A 22,215-nucleotide genomic window follows, 5' to 3' on the forward strand; every position below is an offset into this window, starting at 1 on the left:
AACTCCGGTGGAGGAGCTTAAGGGCAAGTGGGAAGACGAGCTAGGAGGAGAGATAGAGACGGGTCTGTGGGCGGATGCCCCAAGCAGGGTGAATACATCCTCATTATGTGCCAGACTTAGCCTGATACAATTCAAGCTGGTCCACCAGGCACACATGACGGTGGCCCGGATGAGCAAGGTTTTTGGGATAGAGGACAGGTGTGCGAGGTACGCGGGAAGCCCAGCAAATCATGTCCACATGTTTTGGGCATGCCCGAAGCTTAAGAGGGTTTTGACTGGGTTTCGCTAAGGCAATGTTCACGGTGCTAAAAACACGGGTGGTGCTGAGTCCAGGGGTAGCGATCTTTGGAGTGTCGGAAGAGCTAGAGTTCAGGGGGCGAAAGAGGTCGGCGTCTTGGCCTTTGCCTCCCTGGTAGCCCGGAGACTGATCTTATTAATGTGGAGGGACGCGAAGCCCCCGAGTGTAGAGACCTGGGTTAGTGACATGGCTGGGTTTCTCAGTCTCGAGAAAATAAAGTTCGCCTTAAGAGGGTCAATGGTTGGGTTAACCCGGAGGGGCAGCCGTTCGTCGACTTTCTCAGTGAAAATTAAAATGTCAGCAGATGCAGTTTTCCAAGGGGGTGGGGGAAAGGGCCGGTTTGTTGTTTTATGGTTGGGGTGTGTGAAGATTGTGATGGGGGTGGAAATGTTTATTGTACCATGTTTATGTCGCTATTATTGTTATTATTATAAAAACTTGCAAATACCCTAATAAAAATATATTTTTTAAAACAATGACTGCTTGAATTGACTGGCTGCAGAGTTCTTGGCTTCAGTGCTATACTTTGGGGTCATGAAAGCATTGAATCCCAGTCTTTTCTAGTCTTTAAAGCTAATTCCTTAGATGCAATTCTTCAGAATTAATTTTATTTTACTTTTTGGAGGGAGCACGGATGCCATGTGTTCAGGTGCCAGCTCGAGAATCTGGTTTTTCCTAAAGACTTTTTTAAAATGTCAATTTCACCAAATTGGGACAGGCAAAATTTAAATAATAAGAATAAACTTCTGACCACTGAACTATTTGAGGGTTTCTCAGGACTTGGTGCATCCTGGAATTTAAGCGTTTTAGCTCACCCCTGCCATGTATGCGGACTCTGTGCTCTAAGATCCCCGAGGGTCTTATGCTCTTGTGAAGAATTTGAAATTTCTGTCTTCAGCTTCCAGTTTTTTACTGGAGATTTTCCCTGGTTATTTTTTCTGTGCGTCTGCTTCTTACGCTTTTCTTCAGGTCAGAATGTTTCTTCAAATTTTTCTTTTGTCTTGCAGTATTTAAGTTTTACTCTGCATTTGTGTTTGCGATGTTTTGGGTTTTTCCATTCACTTCACTGTTGTAGTGTTGAACATGTTTGGTAGATCTTAATGAAGTCTTTGTAGTAGTAAGTAGGTTAACTGTATGCATTGATTAACTACAAGAACTATGTACATGTACACAGTAAAGAGTTCAAGCTAGGAGCTGCCTCCACGCTTATTTGTGCACATACGTCTATCCATCACTGGACTAACCCTGAAGTGTGGGTGATACTTTTTCTTACATCACCTTGTGGATGGTGCTGTATGTACTCAGTCTCACTTTAATCCTCTCTGTGCCTGAACTTTATACTGCATGGACAAAAGAGCTGGACGCAAGGTGAAGTGAGAGTGACAACCCTTGACATAAAGGCTGCATTTGACTGACTGTGACATCAAGGGAACCTAGCAAAATTGAAGTCAATGGGAAACGGGGGAAAAAACTCTCTACTGGTTGGAGTCATAGGTAGCACAAAGGATGATGGCTTTGGTTGGTGGAAGTCAATCAACCCTGTCCAGATACATTGTTGCAGGAGCTTCTCAGCTTCAACCATCTCCAGCTGCTACATCAACAACCTTCCTTCCATCAAAAGGTCAAAAATGGATATTCGCTGATGATTGCACAATGTTCAGCACCACTCTTGACTCCTCAGATGCTGAGCAATAGCAAGATCTGGACAACATTCCAGCTTGGGTTGATAAGTGACAAGTAACATTCGCACCACATAAGTGCCAGGCAATGACCATCTCTAACATGAAAGAACATACCTATCACCCTTTGACATTCACTGGTGTCATGGGAGTATCCCTTTAAGAAATGTTTTTGTCTTATCACACATTAAGCATTTTTATCAACTACAAACATAAATACCCCACACAGCAACAGTAATCTATGTATCACCCTTAATAAATTCCCCCCCCCTTTAACTGTTCCAATTTAATAACAAGATCCCAAACCAGAAACCCCATGGAGGAGCTGGAGCAAGTGATCAAATGGATGTAAAGCATACAGGCCCAATGCTATTCCAGTTAAAATCTCCTGCTCATATCAAGACTCCATGCACTCATCCCACTGATTGGGAATAAAAAGAACCCCCCCCACCCCCCAACCCCGACTTCAGGAATTAAACAATTGTAACTATCTTCAAGAAAGGAGATAATAATAATCACTTATTGTCACAAGTAGGCTTCAATGAAGTTACTGTGAAAAGCCCCTAAATCATGCTGTGGAAAAAAAAATCAAAGTATTTCCTTGTTCAGAGCAGGATAAATCCTGATGCGCATTCTCCTGAATTGCCTACTGTCTCTGGCTGAGGAAAGCCTCCTGGAGAAACACTGAAGCTTTAGACCTTCCAGAGGAACCTGTGACATGGTCCTTGTTGCAAGACAAATCAAAGTAAATGCCGAAAACAACACCAGGACCCTTCATTGTATCCATCGACCTGGCAAAAGCATTTAACACAGTAAATTGCAAGGCTCTATGAAATATACTCCAAAGATTTGGATGTCCAAGAAACGTCTTCGCAATCCGGGGTGTGGGTGTCGCTGGTTAGGCCAACACACAATAATAAATCGCTCTTGGGCGAAAGGGATCAAGGGATATGGGCGGCGGGGGGGGGAAGCAGGATCAGGGTATTGAACTCGATGATCAGCCATGATCACAATGAGTGGCAGAGCTGGCTCGAAGGGCCGAATGGTCTCCTCCTGCTTCAATTTTCTATCTATGTATCTTTCCACCAGGCACACGCCCCCACCCAACCTTTGGGGCAATTTAGCATCGCCAATCCACCTAACCTACACATCTTTGGACTGTGGGGAGAAACCGGATCACCCGGAGGAAACCCACGCAGGCACGGGGAGAATGTGCAAACTCCACACAGTCACCCAGGCTGGAACAGTCCCTGGCGCTGTGAGGCAGCAGGGCTAACCACTATGTCACTGTGCCATTTCATCTCTTGTTGGAGATGGTCATTGACACTTGACTTAAGTACAAATAAAATGACATAAATACATTAGTGAGAAAGGGTCAGGCCTCAGAAATCATGAAGTAAAATTAATTTGGGTGAAAACTAGGAATAGCACCGAGGAGGAGGTGGCACAGTGGTATTGCTGGCAGACTAGTAATCCAGAGACTGGGATTATGCTCTGGGGGCCTGGATTCGAATCTTATGCTGAAATTTGAATTCAATAAAAATCTGGAAATGACTGTCATAAAAACAAATGCCCTTTAGGGAAGGAAATCTGCCGTCCTTACCCAGTCTGGGTCACGTGACTCCACATCCACAGCAGTGTGGTTGACTCTTAAATGCTCTCTGACTTACCCATTGTCCAGTAAGTCACTCAGTTCAAGGGCATTGGGCAAGAAATGTTGGCCAGCCAGCAACGCCCACAACCCATGAGTGAAGAAAGCTTTTGTGGCATGAACGTCATTCATCAATCAGGACTGCAACTGTTGAGTGGGAGATCTGAACCAGATACCTTCAAAATACGCAAATATACACAAAATACCTGTACGCGGAACAATACCTTTCAGTGTACCCCGGAACACGTGACAATAAATCTAAATCTAATAAATTTAAATCTAAAATATGGACGAGTGTCAAGCTGTTCCATACTATTTACAATCTAACTGACAATCTGTGGGTTGAGAATCAACCTGTTCAGTTACATGAAGCCCCATGGAAGAAACATCATCCTTGAATCAAGGGACAGCTGATAATGACAATCAAGGTAAACTAAATCAAAACATATTCAATGAATGACCATATCACAGAGAACACAGGGTCTACAGAAGAGTCATATGGACTCAAAACGTTGGGTGGGATTCTCCAGCCTCCTCAATGGCAGCACCTGTTGTGAGCGAGAACGGGAAAATTTGGCTTTCCAGCCAAAGCTCCATTCACTCTCAGCAGCACCAGAAAATCCCAGCTGCGAAGGAGATGGAAGATTTCGACTGTTAACTCTTGTTTCTCTCTCCACAGGTGCTGTCAGACCTGCTGTGTTTATCCTGCGTTTTCGGTTTTCATTTCATATTTATTTATTGGCAATTTGTCTCTTTACTGGACACTCGATTTAGCATCAACAAATGTATTGTGTTTGGCACTCATTGTTTCTGCATTAGTACTCTCTCTCACATTGATATAGTAACATCTGAAGATCTCTAATAATGTGCTCTGATGTTGAAATTATTTATGAGACATTGTTAGATTTCACATGGCACAATTGTCAAAAGATCAAATCGAATCAGTTCTCCAGGCCAAATTCATATAAAGTAACCCATATCCTGACTCACCGAAGGATCCTGATTGTAATTCAGGCTGTTTACTGCTATTTCATTGGATGAATCTTTGACAGCATCTTGAATCATGCCTCGTATATCAATGATCTGGCCCTGTGTATAATATGAAAGGAACAAAAAAGAAAACTTGCTCAAGTGTCAACATCTCTCTTGACATCCATCAGTCCAAAGATGAGTATTTTAGCACCTACCCGTCTGGGATGATGTCCCTCTCCAACTTTAATGGTAGACACATTCAAACCAAACTCTGAGGTCTCAGGAGGTGTACACTGTTCATTTTCCTAGATTGATCACCAATAATAATAACATTGTATATTAATGGGTCAAAGCAGTCAAGTCATTCATTATTCAATTTCTCGACAGAGTTCCCAAATTGAAGTCCCTGGTTTTGTTTTTTTGCAGAATCCTTTCAAACTAAATGTTCTTGTGAAGAGAAAATAAAAGCATCAGAAAGGATTAAGTTCCTTCCACTATATTGTCCTGTATCTTTACCATTCTATTTTCTAAAGAGAAAATAATCTCAATCTCTTTCGGATATCTCTCACTTTATACTACTCTCCTGTTCCTCTTTCTCCAAATTAACTCCATCTATTCAAAGACAGGCTCAGAAGTAATAATAGTTTGACTAAACAGGGTTTAACATGGGTAAAATACGTTATATTTGAAGTTGTAAAACTATTTTCCACTTTACATCCAGGAAATTCTTATTTCATAAACACAATTCGGGGAGGTGGTGGCGTAGTGGTATTGTCACTGGACTAGTAAACCAGAGACCAGAGTAATGCGCTGGGTTCCCAGGTTCAAATCCCGCCACTGCAGATGGTGAAATTTGAATTCAATAAAAATCTGGAATTAAAAGTCTAATGATGACCCACAAAACCATTGCCGGATGTTGTAAAACCCCAACTGGTTCACCAATGTCCTTTAGGGAAGGAAATCTGCCATCCTTACCTGGTCTGGCCTACATGTGACTCCAGCATTGTGGAGTGCTGCCCCCTCTTAACTGCCCCCTCAAGGGCAATTAGGGGTGGGAAATAAATGCTGGCAGTCTGCAATGCCCACGTCCCATAAACACATTTTTTAAAAATTCCACTCAACGTATTGTTAGGCAACTCGGTTTATTTCATCCACGTCAGTAACATATATGGTGAGAAGCTGAGACCCCAGTACAGGTTCCTGGGGAACACCATGTCACATCCTGCCAACTTGGATCCTCACTGCCTGCATATGTATCTTAAAAACACTAGAGGGGGTGGCACGTGGTGCAGTGGTTAGCACTGGGTCTACGGCGCTGAGGACCTGGGTTCCAATTCTGGCTCTGGGTCACTGTCCATGTGGGGTTTGTACATTCTCCCCGTTTCTGTGTGGGTTTCACCCCCACAACCCAAAGATGTGCAGGGTAGGTGGATTGGCCACGCTAAATTGCCCCTTAATTGGAAAAATAAATAAATAATTGGGCACTCTAACATTTAAAAAAACCACTAGCATATACTTGCCTTCCTCCTGATGATGCCGTGACATAATGGATTAACATCACTACACAATCACATGGAGTCCGAGTAGGTGGAAGGGCACGCTACGTATTTACATCCTTCGGAATACAATTTGCTCCTTGTCTCCCTGCAACTTGCAATGTAAATTAGCTAGATATAGCACTTGTGTGAAGGGGATCAAAGGATATTGGGGGATGGGGGATTAGGCTATTCATAAGATGTTGGAGCAGAATTAGGCCATTTAGCTCATTGAGTCTGCTCCACCAGTCAATCATGGCTGATCTCATCTTGGTCTTAACTCCACCGTCCTGCCCGTTCTCCATAACCCTTCAACCCATTACCAATTAAATATCTGTCTAACTCCTCCTTAAATTTACTCACTGTCCCAACATTCACCGCACACCAGAGTAGTGAATTCCACAGATTCACAACCCTTTGGGAGAAGTAGTTTCTCCTCAACTCATTTTAAATTTGCTACCTCTTATCCTAAGACTATGACCCCCTCATTCTAGAATGCCCCACAAGTGGAAGAATCCACTCCACGTCCACGCTATCCATACCTTTTATCACCTTGTATACTTCAATTTGATCTCCCCTCATTCTTCTAAACCCTAAACTTTTCAATCTCTCTTCATTCGATAAACGCCTCCTCTCTGGAACCAACCTAGTGAACCTCCTCTGAACTGCCTCCAATGCCACTACATCTTTCCTCAAATAAGGGGACAAAAACTGTGCACAATACTCCAGGTGTGATCTCACTAATGCCTTGTATGGTTGCAACAACACTTCCTTAGCTTTATACTCTATTCCTTTAGCTATAAATGCCAATATTCCATTCGCTTTCTTTATTATCTGCTGTACCTGCATGCTCGTTTTCTGTGACTCATGCACGACGAACCACAGATCGCTCTGCAACGGAGCACCCCGAAGTCTCTCCCCATTTAGATAAGAAGTTGTCTTCCCATTTTTCCAACCAAAATACATGATCTCATACTTGTCCACATGAAACTCCATATGCCACATTTTAGCCCACTCTCCTAAACCTATCTATATCCATTTGTAAGGTTCTTATTTCCTCGTTGCAACTTACTGTTCCAGCTATTTTCATGTCGTCTGTAAATTTGGCTGTAGAACCTTCTAGCCCTCGTATCCAAGTCGTTCATATAGATTGTAAATAGCTGGGGCCTAAGGTCCAAAACCTGTGGCACCCCACTAGTTACATCTTGCCATCCAGAAAAAAAAACATTTATCCCGACTTTATCTTCTGTCCGTCAGCCAGTCTTCTATATCCAAGCTAATAAATTACCCCTAATCTCATGTGATCTAACCTTGTGAATTAACCTTCTGTGCGACACCTTATCAAACGCCTTCCAGAAGTCCAGATATACTACATCTACAGGATCCCCATTGATAGAAACCTATTTTTCGGGAGGAAATGATTTGGTAACATTATACTATTAAAAAATCATATTATAGCCATGACAGCAGTGAATGCTGAGAGCATGGGAAAAGATCTGATAAGGAAGTCAGTATTCAAACTGACTATCCACGTTGCAGAATAGACTCATTGTTATCATTACTGCGCAAACATCCCAGTTTTAGAAAACATGGTGGGAAACATATTATAGAAACATAGAGAAGTTTTCCCATGCCATATTATCTTTTAAAACTTGATAGACAGACATTTTGGTCAATTAGATGAATTATAATTACTTCAACCCAATCACAGTCAGAAAGGGGACAGAGCCTAAAAAGGTTATGATTTCCTGATGAGACCGAGAACCTTTTTTGCTCTCTCCAAAATCAGCTCTCATCTCTCTCTCTGAATTCATCTTTAACCTAACCTTTGAAACCTTTCCTACTTTGCTTTGCAAACAGCTATTTCCTTTTGTTTAATGTTTGTATTGTGCATTTTGATCTGAAGAAATCACCACAAACTGAACTGTATTTTGAATTCAACTCAACCATCTGTATTTGCGTTGGACAAACAACTTTCTAGATTCTGTATTCGCATAAAATTTGACTTGATCAGTAGACTTTGAAACTGACATAAATAAAGCTATACTTGACTTCACCCAATAAGCTCAGTCGCGAGTTCTGTAAGATTGATAAATAGTGCGGTGACACATAAATATATTAACAAAGTACAGATCCATCACCCATTTATCCACTTTGCTTGTTACATCTTCGAAGAACTCTAGCAAATTAGTCAAACATGATTTACCATTCATACAACATACAGAAGGAGGCATTTTAGCCCATCGAGTCTGCACCAACCTACCTAAGCCCTCACTTCCACCCTATCCCCGTAACCCAATAACCCCTCCTAAGCTTTTTGGACACTAAGGGCAATTTAGCATGGCCAATCCACCTAACCTGCATATCTTTGGACTGTGGGAGGAAACCGGAGCACCCAAAGGAAACCCACGTTGACAGGGGAGAAAGTGCAGACTCCGCACAGACAGTGACCCAGCTGGAAATTGAACCTGGGACCCTGGCGCTGTGAAGCCACAATGCTAATCACTTGTGCTACCGTGCTGTCCATAACCCCATACTGACTCTGATGGATTGTGTTTTGACTTTCCACATGTCCTGATATTACTTCCTTGATAATTGATTCTAACAATTTTCCAACAACAGATGTTAAACTATTGGTCTGTAATTTCCCATGTTCTGCCTCCCTCTCTTTTTGAACGAAGGGTGTTATGTTAGCATTTTTCTAATCCATTGGAACCTTTCCCGTGTCCAGGGAATTTTGGAATATTATAACCAATGGATCCACAATCTCCGCTGCCACTTCCTTTAACACCCTAGGATGTAGGTCATCAGGCCCGGGAGACTTGTCTGCCCTCAATCCAGGTATTTGTGGAGTACCATTTCCCTACTAATGTTGTTTGTTCTAAGTTCCTCACTTTCCAGTACCTCTGAATTGCCCATTTCTATAGGAATGGTACTAGTGCCCTCCACTGTGAAAACTGAGGAGAAGTATTGATTTAGCATCTCTGCCATTTCTGTGTTCACCACTATTAACTCTCCGGTTTCATCTTCCAAGGGACCAACATTCACTTTAGCAACTTTTATGTACATATAGAAACCTTTGCTATCCTTTTTGATATTTTGCACTAGTTTTCTTTCGTAATTTACCTTAGCTCTTTGTATTACTTTTTAAGTATCCTTTGTGTTTATGTTTGAAAGTTTCCCAATCTTCCAGCTTGCCACTGGTCTTTTCAATGATATACCTTGGTTTTTGTCTTTGTCCTTGACCTCCTTGTTTAGCCATGTTTACCTCTCTTACCATCTTTCTTCCTCACTGGGATATATTTTAGTTGTGAGGAATTGAGTATCTCCTTAAACAACTGCCCCTGCTCATCAGCAGTCCTACCTTTTAGCCTTCCTGCCCACTCTACTTGGGCTAAATCTGTCCTCATGCCTCTGTAATTTCCTATGTTTAGTTCCAGAAAGCAAGTGTGGGACTCCACTTTCTCGCCCCAAACTGAATTTTGAATTCTACCATACTATGGTCACTACTCCATCGAGGATCCTTAACTACGAGGTCATTAATTAATCCTTCCTCGTTACACAATACCAAATCCAGGGTAGCCTACTCCCTGGTTGCTTCCCCAACACACTGTTCCAAGAAACAATCTTGGATACATTCAATGAACTCTGCCTTTAGGCTATCCTTGATTCTTCCAGTTTATGTGCATAATACAATCACCCATGATTATTGCCATACCTTTCTTACAAGCCCCCAGTATTTCCTGGTTTACACTGTGCCCTACTGCAGAACTACTATTTGGGGACATATAGATTACTCCTACCAAGGACTTCTTCCCTTTGTTATTTCTTATTTCTACCCAGACTGATTTCACATCTTAATCTCCAGAGTTTATGTCATTTCTCATTACAGCACTGATCCCTTTCCTCACCAGCAGGGCTACACCATCTTCTTTACCTTTCACTCTATCTTTCCAAAATATTACGTACCCTTGGATATTCAACTCCCAGACCTGGTATCTCTGTAACAATGTTTTAGTAATCGCCACAAATTCATACCCTTTTGTTTCTATTTGTGCCATTAACTCATTAAGTTTGTTTCAAATGCTTCTTGCATTTAGATGCAAAACTTCCTAATTTGTCCCATTGTTCAATTTTCCTCTTCTTCTATCATTTCTTGGTACATAAAGACATTAACCTGTTCTGTCCCTCACCTTTATTTTTTGCTAACCATCCACCACATTGCTAACCTGTACTCTTACCTCCTTCTTTAATTTGGGTTTTCTAATTTTCCCTACAACTGAAACCTATTCAGTTTAAAGCCCCAGTATGATTCAGATGAAGACCATCCCATCAGAACAGCTCCCTTCTTCCCCAGTACTGGTGGAGCCTTGCATTTACCTCCTTAATCTTATTGACCCTGTGTCAATTAGCTCAGTGCTCAGGTAGTAATCCAGAGATTATTACTTTTTGGTTCTGCTTTTTAATGTAACTCCTGGCTGTTCATACTCCCTTAGCAGAATCTCTGTCCTTGTTCTACCTATGTCGTTGGTACCTACATGAACTACAACAACTGGATCTTTATTAAGCGATGCTTGTCCCCAGCAGCACCATGCGAACCACCACCCCGTCGGGTTCCTTTTTAACAAGGGGTGAATGTGGTGGTATGTATTAGGGGTCATGTGGGACTGTGAAGCCGAGATGCTATTGGCTGAAAGATCCCGGGTCCTGGTTGGCTGCCAACTCCTGGCTCCGCCCTGAAGGCGGAGTATAAGAACCCGAGCTTCTCCCCGCAGCTTCATTCTGTTGCTGAGCTGCTGGGGACAAGCATCGCTTAATAAAGCCTGGATCGACTTCATCACTTCTCGTCTCTCGTAAGTCATTGTGCGCTACAACCCTCCCACTCCAAGTTCTTCTGTAGCCCAGATGAGATACCCTGAACCCAAGCACCAGGTAGGCAACACATTGAGTTCGATGATCAGCCATGATCATAATGAATGATGGAGCAGGCTCAAAGGGCTGAATTGTCTCCTCCTGCCCCTATTTTCTACGTTTCTAACAATTATTGTGCAGCCAAGTACAGGAGGTCCCCGTTTTAGGTTGCCCTAGTTTATGTAATTCTGCTTCATCATCATGCAATTAATGGGGCTGGTATTCACAGTTAGAGTTGGGAATTTCATTTTAATGTTGTTTTGCACCAGATCAGGTATTGGGTAGACTGACCGGTCCGGTGCCATTTTAGAGTGACCTTTCCTGTTCCCCAACCCGCCTGATTGCTGCCAACCCTCGCTCTTGCCGCTGACCCTTCCTCTCGGCACTGATCCGCCCATTCGTGGACAATCCTTCCATTTTCCGGCAGCACAGTGGCGCAAGTGGTTAGCCCTGCTACCTCACGGTGCCGAGGTCCCAGGTTCGATCCCGGCTCTGGGTCACTGTCCGTGTGGAGTTTGCACATTCTCCCAGTGTTTGCCTGGGTTTCGCCCCACAACCCAAAGTTGTGTAGAGTAGGTAGATTGGCCATAATAAATTGCCCCTTAATTGGAAAAAATGAATTGGGTACTCTAAATTTTTTTTGTTTTTTTAAATTTTCCCATTTGCCAACTCTCTTGCTGATGCACCATCTTGTGGCTCAGCTCCGCAACCCAAAGCAGTTCTTGCTCCACAGCTGCTCTTGTTGCCTCTCGTCACTCAAAGGTTTCGGAGATGTAAGCAGTAAATGTGAGAGGTAGGAGCGGGAGGGTCAGTAGCAACCGGGACAGTCAGCGTGAGTGAGGGTCAGGGAGCAGGATGTGTGGCAATCGGGAGAGGTGGCGAGCCAGAGGGTCAGGGAGGAAGTAGGCCACAGCGAAGGGGAAGCGAGGTCGAGGAGGCGGCAGGACGGTGGGTCATTGAGATGGCAGGAGAGTCAGGAAGAAGCTAGGTGAGCCACAGGGTCAGGGAGGTGGCAAGCTGCAGGGTTAGTGAATAAGAGAGGCAACAAGCTGTCGAATCAGGGAGCAGGAAGTATGAAGAAAGAATTAGCATATTTCTTTAATATTTAAAAAATTGTTTTAAAAGTTATTTCATTTACGAATCTAGGAAATTAGCAATGTGCTTCAATTTACAAGTTATAATGTTTTAATGTTTTTTTCTGATGAGAAAATTCCCAACCCAAGTGCAGCTTTTACATTAATTGGAAAATCTGATTTGTTTAACATTTTGACACACAAATACATTAAGTGAGGACTTACTGTAAAGAGAGGATGGGGGCTAGTTAGCTCAGTTGGCTAGATGGCAAGTGTGTGGTTCAAAATAACAACACTAAGACCATAAGGCACAGGAGCGGAAGTAAGGCCATTCGGCCCATCGAGTCCACTCCACCATTCAATCATGGCTGATTTCAACTCCATTTACCCGCTCTCTCTCCATAGCCCTCAATTCCGCGAGAAATCAAGAATTTATCAACTTCTGTCTTAAAGACACTCAACATCCCGGCCTCCACCACCCTCTGTGGCAAAGAATTCCACAGACCCACCACTCTCTGGCTGAAGAAATTTCTCCTCATCTCTGTTCTAAAGTGACTCCCTTTTATTCTAAGGCTGTGCCCCCGGGTCCTAGTCTCCCCCGCTAATGGAAACAACTTCCCTACATCCACCCTATCTAAGCCATTCATATCTTGTAAGTTTCTATTAGATCTCCCCTCAACCTCCTAAACTCCAATTAATATAATCCCAGGATCCTCAGACGTTCATCGTATGTTAGGCCTACCATTCCTGGGATCAACCGTGTGAATCTCCGCTGGACCCGCTCCTGTGCCAGTATGTCCTTCCTGAGGTGTGGGGCCCAAAATTGCTCACAGTATACTAAATGGGGCCTAACTAGTGCTTTATAAAGCTTCAGCAGTACATCCCTGCTTTTATATTCCAAGCCTCTTGAGATAAATGACAACATTGCTTTGCTTTCTTAATTACGGACTCAACCTGCAAGTTTACCTTTAGAGAATCCTGGACTAGGACTCCCAAGTCCCTTTGCACTTAAGCATTATGAATTTTGTCACCGTTTAGAAAATAGTCCATGCCTCTATTCTTTTTTCCAAAGTGCAAGACCTCGCACTTGCCCACGTTGAATTTCATCAGCCATTTCTTGGACCACTCTCCTAAACTGTCTAAATCTTTCTGCAGCCTCCCCACCTCCTCAATACTACCTGCCCTCCACCTAACTTTGTATCATCGGCAAACCTAGCCAGAATGCCCCCAGTCCCGTCATCTAGATCGTTAATATATAAAGAGAACAGCTGTGGCCCCAACACTGAACCCTGCGGGACACCACTCGTCACTGGTTGCCATTCTGAAAAATAACCTTTTATCCCAACTGTCTGCCTTCTGCCTGACAGCCAATCGTCAATCCATGTTAGTACCTTGCCTCGAATACCATGGGCCCTTATTTTACTCAGCAGTCTCCCGTGAGGCACCTTATCAAAGGCCTTTTGGAAGTCAAGATAGATAGCATCCATTGACTCTCCTTGGTCTAACCTATTTGTTATCTCTTCAAAAGAACTCTAACAGGTTTGTCAGGCACGACCTCCCCTTACTAAATCCATGCTGACTTGTCCTAATCCGACCCTGCACTTCCAAGAATTTAGAAATCTCATCCTTAACGATGGATTCTAGAATCTTGCCAACAACCGAGGTTAGTCTAATTGGCCTATAATTTTCCATCTTTTTTCTTGTTCCCTTCTTGAACAGGGGGGTTACAACAGCGATTTTCCGATCCTCTGGGACTTTCCCTGACTCCAGTGACTTTTGAAAGATCATAACTAACGCCTCCACTATTTCTTCAGCTATCGCCTTTAGAACTCTAGGGTGTAGCCCATCTGGGCCCAGAGATTTATCCATTTTTAGACCTCTTAGTTTCTCTAGCACGTTGTCCTTTGTGATGGCTACCATATTCAACTCTGCCCCCTGACTCTCCTGAATTGTTGGGATATTACTCAGTAGAAGACATTCTAGTGCAGGGTTTGATTCATTTTCTGGTAAACTTGGGGTCTGCCTCCTCATCCTGCCCCATAGTAAAATCATGGCATACGACTTGGTTTGGCAACCTTGAATAATCAAGGATACTACCTGAACAAGTAGTAGTAATAGTAAAGGGAGACATATGCAGACTGCGGAAAATATCATGCGGCAAAATATCATGTGAACTAACCCTCAGGTGTAGAGCCAATCAAATTTGGCAATCTTAGTTTGGGACAAGTGGCCCAAAATTTCTTCAATGTGCAAATGGAGGAAATTATAAGTAAAGGTCAATATACTGGCAGTTTCATAATGGCTCAGAGTAAAACGACATTAGCAGAGCTGGCTTAGAGAGAAAGGTGGCTGCATTGAGCACTTCAATTTCATCTAGTTTATTATGAGAAAGCATCTGAATTCAGTTAATACCAGTAACTGTGAACCAAATCTAAACATATTCCTACACTGCCACCCAATGGCTTTGTAATACAACTCCATGCTAGCAGACAGGCTGCAGCCAGTTTTGAACTTTTAACCAATCTTCAGCAACAATTTTCATTATGAGCCTCATTCCATATCAGTGGTAAACAGCTTGCACATCGAGCATCTTGCTGAATAGAATTTCCTATTTGACCGCTCTAGTGGCTTTTAGTTTAACTCTTCCCCAAGTGGAAATATGCTCTCGTATATTTTGTCAAAACTTTTCATGTCCTATTAGGTCAAGGGAAAAGAGTCCCACCCAGCCTGCTCATTCTTTTTTGATAGCTATTACCTCACAGTTCACGTATCATCCCTGTAATTTCTTTTGCACTCTATCCAGTGCCTCTCTCAATTTTTATAATACAGAAACTAGGACCAACGTGGTACTCCATGTGTGGTTTAACCAACATCCAGTACAAGGGGCGACATTCTCCGACCCCCCGCCGGGTCGGAAAATCGCCGGGGGCTGGCGTGAATCCCGCCCCCGCCGGTTGCCGAAGTCTCCGGCACCGGATATTCGGCGGGGGCGGGAATCGCGCCGCGCCGGTTGGCGGGCCCCCCCGCTCGATTCTCCAGCCCAGATGGGCCGAAGTCCCGCCGATAAATTGCCTGTCCCGCCGGCATAAATTAAATCACCTACCTTACCGGCGGGACAAGGCGGCGCGGGCGGGCTCCGGGGTCCTGGGGGCGCGCGGGGCGATCTGGCCCCGGGGGTGCCCCCACGGTGGCCTGGCCTGCGATCGGGGCCCACCGATCCGCGGGCGGGCCTGTGCCGTGGGGGCACTCTTTCCCTTCCGCCTCCGCCACGGTCTCCACCATGGCGGAGGTGGAAGAGACTCCCTCCACTGCGCATGCGTGGGAAACGGTCAGCGGCCGCTGCCGCTCCCGCGCATGCGCCGCCCCGCGATGTCATTTCCGCGCCAGCTGGCGGGGCAACAAAGGCCGTTTCCGCCAGCTGGCGGGGCGGAAATTCCTCCAGCGTCGGCCTAGCCCCTCAATGTTGGGGCTCGGCCCCCAAAGATGCGGAGCATTCCGCACCTTTGGGGCGGCGCGATGCCCGTCTGATTGGCGCCGTTTTAGGCGCCAGTCGGTGGACATCGCGCCGTTTCCGGAGAATTTCTCCCAAGCTTTGCATTTAAAAAAATATGCTTTTCAATTCCATCCCTCTGAAATAACCTGTTATGACCCCCTAAGGGGCCAAAACCCTCCGGTGACCCTGCAGGGAGAGGAGTAGAGTAATTATTGTATTGTAAGTAGTAAATAAACCTAGTTGTATCCAGCCTACCTGGCCTTGTGTGGAGTCCTTGCCTTCAGTCTTAACATAACCCTGACTGCTTCGTTTGTTTTTGACATGGCCTCGAGCACGATATTTAACATTTGGTGATTTGGGTATGTGTACTCCCAGATCTCTTTACTCCTCTACCCGTGCCACTGCCATGGTGGCACAGTAGTTAGCACCAGCCTCGTGTGACTGTCTGTGTGGAGTTTACACTTCCTCCCTGTATCTGCATGGGTCTCCTCCATGTGCTCCGGTTTCCTCCCACAATCCAGAGATGTGCAGGTTAGGTGGATTGGCCATTCTAAATTGCCCCTTAGTATCCAAAAGGTTAGATGAGGTTACTGGGGTTCGGGGATAGGATGCTCTTTCCAAGGGCCGGTGCAAACACGATGGGCTGAATGGCCTCCTTCTGCACTGAAAATTCTGTGAAAACATGTTCCATATTATACATGGCCTCTTGATTTTTCTTACCAAAACGTCATACCTCACATGCATCTCTGTTGGAACTTAGTTGCCAATGAGATGTTCATTCTGCAAGTTTATTATTTCTTGTAATTTGTTTCAGCCATCTTCAGTGTCCCTCCCAATTTGGTGTTGTCCACAAATTTAGAAATTGAGTTTCCGAGTCCAAATTGTTAATATAAATTGTCAACGGTGGTCCTAGCACCAAGTCTTGAGTCCTCACTCCCTATTTTCTGACACTCTGAATAGCTATCCTTTATCACTACTCTCTGTTTTGCAGCAAGATAGCTAGCCTAGCCATTCTGCTACATGTCCCCAGTTCCGCGTGCTCTGACCTTATTCATTGTCTGTCTGTCATGTCATTCTATCAAAAGCATTTTTGAAATTCAGATTATACGATATCTACTACTTTATCCTTAACTATTCTCTCTTTTAAATGTTTTATTGGTGTTTGCATCAGGTTGTGACAACATTGCAAAAAAAGAATAAAAAGTACAGCAAAATACAATGATGAAAGGGAGAACAAAGTAATCAGGTATGCATATATATGAAAAATATATATGCAGCTACGGTGCATGTTAACACTTGGCTTCAGTGATCGATTACCGCAACCGCACTGTTTGACTATTCACATATGGCCCCATGGTATTAAAGCATACCAGAGCATGCCTGCGGCCACCAAAGTGTACCCCGTTGTTGTTGCGGCTGCACCCATGAGTTCTCATTCCTTTGGTTCCTCTGCACCCTGGGTGGTATCTTCCTTCCTCTTAAACCCTCCCCTTCTTCCTTTGTCTGTTCAGGTACCCCTCCCTGTTTCCCCCCCCTTCCCCTTTATTGGTTGCTGGTCATAAACAGGTCCTCAAACAGATTGGTGAATTGCTTCCATATACTGCAGAAGCCCTCTGCTGATCCTCAGATGGTGAGTTTTATCTTTTCCAATATGAGGAATTCCACTAAGTCAGACAGCCAGTCTGTAGCCTTGGATGGCGCAGCTGAATTCCAGCCAAGCAGGCGATCAGGGAGGCAAAGGCTAGGGCTTCTGCCCCTCTCCCGTAAAGAGCAGTGGCTGTTCCAATACCCCGAAACAGTCACTAGTGGGCATGACTCCACCCTCACTCCCACAACCTTGGACATGGTCTTGAAAAAGGCGGTCCAGTGCCTGACAAGTCTGGGACAGGACCAGAACATGTGGGTGTGGTTGGCCGGACCCTCCTGCCACCACTCACATTTGTGCCCCACCTCCGGGAAGAAACCGCTCATATGTGTTCTGGTCAAGTGCACCCACTTTCAGCTGCGGCAGGTGCAGTCCTGCGCACGAGGAGGTGGAGTTCGCTCTATGCAGTGCTTTGATCCAGAGCCCAGCCCTATCTCCGGTCCTAGCTCTTTCTCCCACCTTTCCCATGCCCCATCCAATGGGGCCCTTACCTCTCTAACCCAGCCAACCACACCCATATGTCGGGTACTGGATTGCCTTTTCCAAGGCCATGTTCAAGGTTGTGCGAGTGCGGGTGGCGCCCTTTTAAGAGCTGGAGCTTGTCCGTTAGTTCCCCTAGGGTTGCTACTCTGCCGTCTATGTATAGGTTCCCTACCGTCAGTACCGCTTTGTCCTGTCTCCACCTTTTAAAAGGAAGCATCTATTGTTGCAGGTGTGAATTTAAAATTTTTGCAGATGGGGGCCATAGTGGACATTATCCCTAGATGGAAATGGTGCCCAAGTTGATTCCACGTCCTCAAGAGTGCCTACCACCACCGGGTTCCTTGAGTACTTGGCTATGGAAAATGGGAGTGGGGCCATGACCGCTGCTCGGAGGGATATCCCTGTGTAGGGGATATCCTCCATTGTCACCTAGTCCGCCTCCGGCTCCTTGATCCACCACTGTACCTTTTCTGCGTTGCCCACCCCACCCCGCCATGATTAATTTGCCTACTTTGGTGAAGAAGGCCTTGTAGATGAAGATTGGGTGTGATCTGAATAGGAAGAGGAATCTTGGCAGCATATTTATTTTGATTGTCTACACTCTCCCCACCAGGGAGAGCGGGAGTTGTTTCCACCTCTGGAGGACCCTGTTAACTTCTAGATGCGATGGGTTCCACTTGTGAATCCATGTCCAGTTGTCAGCTATCTGGATCCCCAGGTATCGAAATTTGGTTTGGGCCAGTTTGAACGGTAGCTCTCCCAGCTCGGATTCCTCCCTGAAGGATCTCAGAGAACATTCTGCTCTTGCTCAGGTTGAGATTGTAACCTGAGAAGGCTCCAAACTCCCTTTGGAGATCCATTATTCCTCCCATGCTGGCTAGGTAAGGTGTAGAGGAGCAGGTCATCCACATACAGTAAGAACCGTAAGCTCCGTCTTCCCTCTGGATGCCTCTCCACCCCTTCACTGCTCGAAGGGCGATAGCCACCAGAGCAAATAGCAGCAGGAATAGGGACATCAATGCCTTGTGCTGCTGTGCAGCCAGACGTATTCGGAGCTAGTGCGGTTTGTCCATACGCTCGCCATGGGAGCACTGTACAGTAGCTTCAACCACGAGGTGAACCCTGGCCCAAACCCAGACCATTCCAGTACCATCATTCTGTTGAAGGCCTCCTCTGCATCTATGGGGATGATCACTTCTGCTGTTCCCTCCCCAGTGGGGTCACAATCATGTTCAGCACATGTCTGATGTTCATCATTAGCTGTCTTTTTTTAATCGTTTATGGGATGTAGGCATCGTTGCCAGCATTTGTTGCCCATCCTTAACGGTCCTCCATTTCAGAGGACCTTTGAGAGTCAACCACATTGCTGTGGATCTGGAGTCACATGTAGGCCAGACCAGATAAGGATGACAGATTTCCTTCCCTAAAGGACATTAGTGAACGAGATTTTTTTTTTTTTTACGATAATCAACAATGGTTTCATAGTCATCGTTAGACTCTTAATTCTAGATTTGTACTGAATTCAAATTTCACCATCTGCCATGGTGGAATTCGAACCCGGGTGCCGACATCTTGCCCTGGATGTCTGGATTACTAGTCCAGTGACAACGCCGCTAGGCTTCTGCCCCTGACAAAGCCCATCTGATCCTCCATAACTACCTCTGGCACACAACTATCCAGTCGCCTCACCAGGGCCTTCACCAGAACTTTGAGGTCCCACCTTTATTAACGTCCTACTCTAAGCTAAACTAACCCCCCCCCCCCCCCCCCCACTTCTGCTGACGATAAGTTTTCCGCAAAGTCGATGAACGGGCTGTCACCTCCAGGCGAACCCTAACATTGACCCCCCTCATGGCGAACTTGATTTTCTCCAAACAGAGAAAGCTAGCCATGTCAGATAGCCAGGTCTCCAACTTCGGGGGCTTAGTGTCCCTCCATGCTAATAATATCAGTCTCCGGGCTACCAGGGAAGCAAAGGCCAGAACGTCTGCCTCTTTCTCCTCCTGGATTCCCGGATCTTCCGACACCCCAAAAATCACCACCTCTGGACTCGGTGCCACCCTTGTTTTTAACACTGTGGACATGACATCTGCAAACCCCTGCCAAAATCCCTCAAGCTTCGGACATGTCCAGAACATATGGACATGGTTCGCTGTCCCTCCCGCACACTTTGCACACCTGTCTTCCACCCCAAAGAATCTGCTCACTCAAAATAATTTAATAATTTAACAGGACATTATAATAATAATGAGGAACCCACATCACAAGACTATGGCCCCAGCTTATCTGCAGGAGATTCATTGTTCTACACAGAGCAGGGAATACAAACCCATTAACGACTCATCAAGGACTAACGGCATAATTTCAGGTTAAGGGGAACATTCTGAACATGGGGCGAAATTCTCCCGAAACGGCACGATGTCCGCCGACTGGCGCCCAAAACGGCGCCAATCAGATGGGCATTGCGCCGCCCCAAAGGTGCGGAATGCTCCCCAACATTGAGGGGCTAGGCCGACGCCGGAGGAATTTCCGCCCCGCCAGCTGGCGGAAACGGCCTTTGTTGCCCCGCCAGTTGGCGTGGAAATGATCCGGGCGGCGCATGCGCGGGAGCTGATAGTTTCCCACGCATGCGCAGTGGAGGGAGTCTCTTCCGCCTCCGCCATGGTGGAGACCGTAGCGGAGGCGGAAGGGAAAGAGTGCCCCCACGGCACAGGCCCGCCCGTGGATCGGTGGGCCCCGATCGCGGGCCAGGCCACCGTGGGGGCACCCCCCGGGGTCAGATCGCCCTGCGCCCCCCCCAGGACCCCGGAGCCCGCCCACGTCGCCTTGTCCCGCCGTTCAAAAGGTGGTTTAATCCACACCGGCGGGACAGGCAATTTATCGGCGGGACTTCGGCACATCCGGGCCGGAGAATCCAGCGGGGGGGCCCGCCAACCGGCGCGGCCCGATTCCCGCCCCCGCCGAATATCCAGTACCGGAGACTTCGGCAACCGGCGGGGGCGGGATTCACGGCAGCCCCCGGCGATTCTCCAACCCGGCGGGGGGGGTCGGAGAATGACGCCCATGATCTGGTAACTTGTAAAATCCATTATATGAGTAAATCGGTTTCCCATTGAGGGACTCAGGAAATATCTCTACCGATACCTACTGATCAGATTGTATTGTATGAAATTGCTCAATGACGTCAATGCTTATCTGTAACTGTGAGCGAATTTAAAATATATATGCATGAAAGCCCTGTAAAAATCAGAACAGACCCGTGCTAGCTGAAGGCAGCAGCATTTTCTGGTTCTCCGTTGCGCACACAGCCATTTTTCAAATAAACAAAAGTTTTACCAACACCACGCGGTCGCAAACGGACTCTGGCCATTTCTTCCCTCCAACACTCTGCATTCTCACTTGAATAAGACTGGCTTTTCCAGGGATAATGACCTCGTCTCACCAGCAAGTTAAAACCCTTCTGGAAAGCAAGCTATATATTTTAAGTTACCAAAATAACAGGTAGCTATAATCAATGTTTTTGTTTACTGGAACAGATATTTAAAATGAAACTAGACAGAGACAGGCCAAAACACTTCTTTCTCCTGCCTGAATCCACAGCAGTCAAAACTGAAAACTAAAGTAAAACTCACAGCCACAGCTCAGCTCCACCCACACAATGATACACTGAAGCCATGTGATAAGACTAAAACCTTTCTTAAAGGGACACTCACATGATACTGTTGAATATTTCTGCTATTTCAGGATTGCTGCCTGTGATCTTATTTTGACCTTGGTAGCCTTATTCTCATCCAACTTTCCTCGTAGTTGAGTACTATAAGACATGTTGTTACTTTGTTTAACGTTCCTTCATAATTCTCCTTTTCCCTCTCAAATATGTTTTGACTTCTCACATCATCAGAGAAAGATCATTCTAATTATACAAGTTGAACCCAGGTGACAGTTCAGTGAACAAAAAGGTGCTGATACTGACCTGCTTTTGACTTTTCTGCTCAGTCTTTTTCATTCCAATTTTGGAACATGGACGCTGTACTGTGGAGATTTTAGGGAGTGCCTTAGAAGTATAGCTTACTGTCCTAGGATTGAACAAGAATGCGGTAGAATGCAGGAAAAATATGTAACGTAGGCCAATCCGGGACATATGCCCGGACTTAAATACCTAGATATATTAAAAATCTTATATATGCATGTACTTCCCATCTACACAAATTAGTTCCTGTTATCACACTTTTTAAAAGCTTTTCCATTATACAATTCTATCTTCACGTTTATGTAAACTTGCTATGTTGTATGTACATTTTCATGACAGCTGCAATGCCACAACTACTGGTTTTCCCAATTCCACCACCTTAGTTGCAGATAAGTGGCAGGGAGGAGTATTTTGGATCGATTAGATGGGATGAGAAAGTCTGATTAATAGAAGCTGTGATTTTCCTAGTTGAGCCAGAGGAGCAGAAATACAAAAGAAATGTTTG

The 22,215-nt window shown here is 45.3% G+C and overlaps 1 protein-coding gene across 5 annotated transcripts in view; it reads right to left on the reverse strand.

Annotated features, from left to right (window-relative positions):
• Positions 1 to 22,215, reverse strand: part of katnal2 (katanin p60 subunit A-like 2) — a 179,097-nt gene that overhangs the window by 104,651 nt on the left and 52,231 nt on the right. For all 5 annotated transcript variants that reach the window (XM_072497461.1, XM_072497460.1, XM_072497462.1 and 2 more), the window contains 3 exons: positions 21,714 to 21,816; positions 4,816 to 4,905; positions 4,619 to 4,717 (listed from right to left, as the gene is read on the reverse strand). In XM_072497461.1, coding sequence (XP_072353562.1) covers positions 4,619 to 4,717; positions 4,816 to 4,905; positions 21,714 to 21,816 — 292 coding nt within the window. The remainder of the gene's footprint in view (positions 1 to 4,618; positions 4,718 to 4,815; positions 4,906 to 21,713; positions 21,817 to 22,215) is intronic.

The sequence above is a fragment of the Scyliorhinus torazame genome, chromosome 3, assembly GCF_047496885.1.
Source record: "Scyliorhinus torazame isolate Kashiwa2021f chromosome 3, sScyTor2.1, whole genome shotgun sequence".
Lineage (NCBI taxonomy): Eukaryota > Metazoa > Chordata > Chondrichthyes > Carcharhiniformes > Scyliorhinidae > Scyliorhinus > Scyliorhinus torazame.